Source organism: Ambystoma mexicanum, chromosome 10 (genome assembly GCF_040938575.1).
Source record: "Ambystoma mexicanum isolate Mex_15411 chromosome 10, UKY_AmexF1_1, whole genome shotgun sequence".
Classification (NCBI taxonomy): domain Eukaryota; kingdom Metazoa; phylum Chordata; class Amphibia; order Caudata; family Ambystomatidae; genus Ambystoma; species Ambystoma mexicanum.
The window spans coordinates 739,798,801-739,804,800 of record NC_090932.1 but is presented as its reverse complement, the minus strand read 5'-3'; the positions used below and the strand labels follow the sequence as shown (position 1 = coordinate 739,804,800).

The following is a 6,000-nucleotide window of genomic DNA, read 5'->3' as shown; positions in this document are numbered from 1 at the left end:
GAGGGTCCCAGAGGGGCTGAAATCATACGGGGGTGGAGGGAGGATACTTACCCCGGTCAGTCAGCCTTGAACACAGTCCTCCTGTATTTTCAGGCAGAACCTTCCCCGCAGATCACATCTGGGCTAAACTGAGAAGCATACCAGCGAGTAACCCGGCTGGGTGGCATCCCTGTGGATACCAGGTGAGCGTAACAGTCAGGTCCCAAGCTTCTGTGAAATGAAAGGCCTTCAGTAAATCTTGTGTGAGTCGGACTGGGGAAACATGAGTAAGAGTTCCTCCTAGAGAAAAGAAAGCTGGCCATGGAGGAGCAGAAGCAGGGGGACGAGAGGAAGAAACAGAGAGAAGAAGTTATTCTACCAGAACTGAAACTGAGTACTGAGAGGGAAGGGACAAATGCTGAAGCAGCTTTAGTTGAACAGAACCAGAGGGATCTTGTCACGCTGAGCTGCGCAGACTTGTACTGGAGAACCAGCAGGAATGAAAAATTTCCAGTGGGGACGGGAGTCCCTCCAGTGGTGGCACCTAAGAAAAGTCTAGGCACCACTTCCCCCAAGGATTTAATCCAAAATTATGAGGAGGGTAGAGATATTTTTGACTGGCTCTAAAAGCTAGAGCTAGAATTCTGCATCCAGGAGGTGGTGGAGTTTTGGGGTTTAGCCCTTATGATCTGTCTACCAACGGTTGGAATTGATGTCATTATTCAGTTGACTCCTGAGGTGAGGTAGTTCTATACCAAGATGAAGGACATAGTCCTATGGAAGTTCTAGAATACCCCAGAACAATACCTGAAGAGCTTTAGAGAGCGTGCCAAAAAATGGGAGTCAAACAATTGAGGCATTTGCACATCAATCGCTGAAATACCACTCCCCTACATCTTCCACTTTATTGATGCGTTTTTTCCACTTGGCAATTTTCTGGGTGCAAATATGTGGTACAGGACACTAAAGATGGGGTGGTTCCTAAATCTTTTTTGCCTCCCTTTCTTTCATAAGGAGGTTGACGCTAGCCATTGCTTTGTGTACTGTGAGGAATCCCTTGATGTCATCACTTCTTCCCCCAGAGGGGGATCCTTCTCATGGGGCCAGGGAGGTGAGGCCGCTATGCGATAGTCCCCCTCTGATTGATACTCAGCAGGAGGATCCTATGGGAGGGGACCACACTCTGTGGGAGAAGATATGACTATCAAGGGACAACGCGGTATGTCAACCACCATTCTGCCCTACATTATGTATCGCACAACAGGGCTAGGGCCCCAAGTACCCCCATCCTCTATGTCTCTTCTTTCTTCTGTTAGTTACTTCATGCATAGTAGCCCTGTCTAAAAGATAGACAATACTGTGACGAGGAAGAGTGAGGAAAGTATGGGAGTAGATGGCTCCATAAGTACTGACACGAAGAAGAGCCGGGCAATGAAGAGCCCTAAGCGGAACCAAGACAAACATACTAGCTAGTCGAGATTCAAGAACCGACTAACCATAAGAATTGATTAAGGACTTGCCTCATCGTCAGTCCTGCCCCAGAGGAGTATCGAGCTGGGAAGCGAGGCAGCGCAGAGAGGACGCGCTGCAGACCCAGGCACATGGAGAAGGAAGTCAGAATCCGAAAAGGAGGATGAGAGCCTAAACCCACCTGAAGGCTGGGAAACCCAACATCCGGTTGCAGGAAGGAAGCCAACCGAGTAGTCCAGGTGAGACCTGACGCACAGTGAAAAACCAGCATGGCAGAGCTGCCGAAAACTGAGAGCAGACTCCGAGAGCCAAGGGCAAGCCAGAGAAGCTTGCTGGTGTTGACGAGGACAGCCGCCCTTGCGGACCACGTTAGAAGATATGCAGAGGGGGGCCAGGAAGGTACTGAGAACCCCTACAGGTTGTAGTTGGGAGGGAGTACGGAACCATCTTCCTCACCTCAGTGGGACCGAGCAGAGAAACAAAACAGACACATACTGGGTGAGAGAGCACCCCAGAGAAACTAGAAGAGAGACAAGGGCCTTGGACCCGTATTTTGAGAGAATTGGAGAATGGTACATTCGAGATGATGCCTGGCAGGATAGTGAACCAAAGAGAGAGAGATATCCTTTGACAAAAGTCAGAATACCAGGGGAAATGAGGTGCAGCCTTTGGTAAAAGTCAAGAGAAGACCAGGGGAAGAGAGAAATTTCCTTTGGCAAAAGTCAAGAAAAGATCAGAGGACGCAAGATGGATCCTCTGATAAAAATCAAGACATCATTGAGATTATTGAAGGAGACCTTAAGAAATTCCTGGGGAAGAGACATTTCCCCCACCTTTGCTGAACTGTAAAGTACCGCCTGAGTAGCCCTGGGGAAAAGGGGACTCCTCCCCCACGCCCCTGTGTGGAACTATACAGAAAAGCCTAGTGAGGGCCAGGGAAAGGAGATATTCCCCTATCATTGACAAACTGCCTTAAACCATCCAGAAGGAGGGAGCCACCCTTCTAGAATCAGGGTGTAACCTATTCTATAGTTTTTGTTTGAAGTATAAGGGACAGAAATAGGTTTGGGACACAGGAGAGTGGACTATTTAATTTTGATGGACATTCTGACATCCTTAGTTTTATTTGAGGCTGGGAAACCCCTATTAGTTATATTGACAGATTGTGTTCTTCCTTTTTTTTCTGTTAAATAAACGTTTATGCCAACAAGCATGCCACCTTTGTGTCCCGCATCTACATCTGCACCCTTACAGTGCTTTGTGTGAATGAGTGTTCCTGTGAACTTGCCCTCTTGAAGGAACATAATAAAAAGTGTCCTCATGACATATAGCTAGAGGCCAGATTTCTGAAATATGCTCTGGCCTTTCTGTGTTTCATATGGTAACAAAAAGCTTTGTACACCCTTCTGCATCTCTACTCCATGACCAAACCGATGGTGGAAACAGAACAATCTGACAGGCAGTGACTCAAAGGAGCATTATGGGTAGCTTGCACATATGGACAGTGTTACAATAACACCCATGTCAACACCAATCTTTAACTTTCAGTTAATAACTTGTGCTTATCCAGAACAACCACTATATGGAGAAAATTGCATAGAAGGTGAATCTAAAACAGAATAGTACCCGGCGAAGAGCTGCGTTCTATGTAAACGCGAACGCCATTGGATCCCGATCAGGCGTTACCCGCCCGTGAATCCCTCTACTCCAGTGCTGTTCTTCAGTGTTCCTTCCCTATTCTGTCCCTGGTGGGGTTGTGCGGCAGCCACTCAGCCAATGAGGAGGCACCGCTCCGAGCCGCCACATGGCTAGAGGCTGCCATCCTCCCCCAACAGGGAACGAGGCATGTGTTGTCCCCCCCTTCTTCGCCCCGCCATCCACAGAATTCCCTCCCTCCCTACCCTCCCAACCCCACTTATCTTCTCATCTGTCCTTTTCGGGAGCAGAAACGCTGGGAACACGCCAGTCCCCAGCGCGTCCACTCCCAATCCGCGACAGGCCGTCATAGAAAGGAAGAAGGGACTACACATAGTCCCTTCTCTCCTTTCCATGTTGGCCATTTTTTTGTTTACCTTTTTCCCTATTTTTTTCAATGGCCGCCAAGGAAATGGAGAAGGGACTACCTGTAGTTCCTTCTCCCTTTCCATGGTGGTCATTTTGTTTATTTGTTCACACTTCATTTCAGTGGGCGCCATGGAAAGGGAAAACTGACTTTGTGTTCCCTTCCCTGGCAGCCATTTTTTTGCCATTTGTTTTTTCCATTCTGAAACGCTGGAGCGCTTCAGAACAGAAAAATGCTCTTAGTACCCCGGTTTTACGGGGCAGGATACTAATAGCAATAGACCCCTCATAGTGGGGGCATTACCACTTCAGGCAATGCCCCAGGGCCTTCGAGGGCCTGTAACTATGGGCCTGGGGCATTACCTGAAGTGCTAATGCCTACCCTGCTTGTGGCCTATTGCTTAATTAATGTATATGTAAAGAGCAAGAGAGAACATCACCAACAGAGAGAGTGCGAGCAAGAGATACTTGATCTCTACCCATGAAATGACATCATTTCTGACGGCCTCTAATGACATTTTGTGCTGGATGTTTTTGTGGGCACATAACCTTTCACAATAAACCTCAACATGTTGTTGCAGAGTGTATGCTTAAAATACCATCTTGTTGCATTTATAGAACCTTATTACTTTGAAAGTTAAAACACCACATCACAAAATGCAGAGGGCATGAATGCCAAAATATGTATTTAATGTAGTTTGCATTATTGCTTACCTTACAATACTGTTCACAAGAAAGGTAGCAAATGCAATAGCAGTCCAACATGTGAGTGGGTGATTAGGGAGATTACATTATTTGTCTTAATACAATGATTTTGATTTAAGGCAAACCACAGACAAAAATCGATGAATGTTCCTTAAATGCATAAAACCATATTAGCCTTCCCCTTATGCTCTAAATTAGGACTTGATTTAGCATGTAGTTTGAGCATGATCAACACATTAGTTTTAAAATTAGAATACACTTAAGAGAACACTTAACATTCTGCGGTAATAGAAAACAGTAAACCAAATAAACTTTGATTTGCATAGAGCTTTTGGCTTTATAAATAAGAAGATTTAACTTTGTTAGGCAATTCAATTAAAGAAATAAAACACATGCAGTTAATACAGAAAATAAATGGATACCCATTTCTTTTTTTAATTAAAAGGTGTGTGGTACTACCACCTGCACAATTTGTTCGGTTTTTTTTACCATGAGCATTGATAACTATTGCAATAACGGTAGTATCAAACAATACCTGCATGTGCCACAAATAGCAATATTGGTATTATTCTAGGGTTTAAACGTTTTTGGTCTATACAGAAAAATAACAGGAGGACCGGTACCCCAATTCCATCAATGATAGTACTGTTTTGGAAATAAATTACACCATGTTTCAGAATAACTGCTTAGTGATGCAGAAACACCATTGCTACAAACTGTAAAATGTGAAGTAGGCTCATGTGGTGATCAACAGGTGCTCGCTGGAAAAAATTGTAAAAACAAACATTTTGAAATGGCCATCATCCGGGCGAGAGTAATACCTCTATTTGGTTATAACCAAACGTAAACATTGTTTCATGAATTGTATCAATAATGGCAGAAACGGTTGATCCATTAAATTTAATTAACCACTTTTTCCCCAAACAATCGTATTTAAATGTGCATCTGTCGAAACTGTAATCCTTTATTCGTTCAGTCAAAAGTAGTTTTATGACCAAGGAATTCAAAACTTTGTTTGCACGGAGTGCATGCATCTATTCTTCAAGAATTCAAATCCCAAGTTGCAAATCTTCAAGTTCTTTTAAAAGTTCATCCTCTTTTTGAATTTTCTCAAGCTGGAAAAAGGAAGAAGAGTTATTTAAGAGGGATACTGGATCACATAGGACAATATATGAAGACCGAGGGGTTGATAAAGTCTTTACTATTGAGTTTTAAGGACTAATGTCATCCACACAGCCTTATGAAAATGAAGATAAAGTAGGAATTTGAATATTGTGAGTTGGACAACCAAATGATCGCTCAGAATGTAGTCATGTTACTTTAATAGTTAGTGCTGCTTTACAATCTCTTAGAATGGACAACCAACTTCAGGGTCTGGTAAATAGCATAGGAGCTACTACTGCAGGGTGGGATTGTAAGTGCTAGAACATTGACGAACTAAGAGTGTATTCACCATGGATCTGGTAAACATTGTAAGATATTTTCTGCTGCCCTCTGTGTGCGTCTTCACCTGCATCTTGGTCCCATATTTCAAGTGCAGGTCAATATATAGCATTATTGGCCAGCTCTGCACTCAACATTGACAAGTCCATACCTTTTAAGTTAATATACAACAGAAGCTACAGATCAATGCATGACAAAAGTAGAAGAGAATTAAGTTAACATTACTCCCTGCCCTATTAATTTACCATGCAAATTAACTAAAACCATTGTTCGCCAACAATGTCTGCTCTAACACAATTTTACATTTTCTGATCTAGGGTCAAGACAGTGACCACTTTTAAT

General features: G+C 43.7%; 1 protein-coding gene across 1 annotated transcript in view; it reads right to left on the bottom strand.

Moving 5' to 3' along the window:
- Positions 1-4,178: 4,178 nt before the first annotated feature.
- The window catches only part of EIF2A (eukaryotic translation initiation factor 2A), a 627,352-nt gene continuing 625,530 nt past the window's right edge, over positions 4,179-6,000 (bottom strand). Inside the window, exon 14 of the mRNA XM_069618378.1 lies at positions 4,179-5,330. Within this exon, the coding sequence (XP_069474479.1) occupies positions 5,265-5,330 (66 nt within the window). The 3' untranslated portion in view covers positions 4,179-5,264. The remainder of the gene's footprint in view (positions 5,331-6,000) is intronic.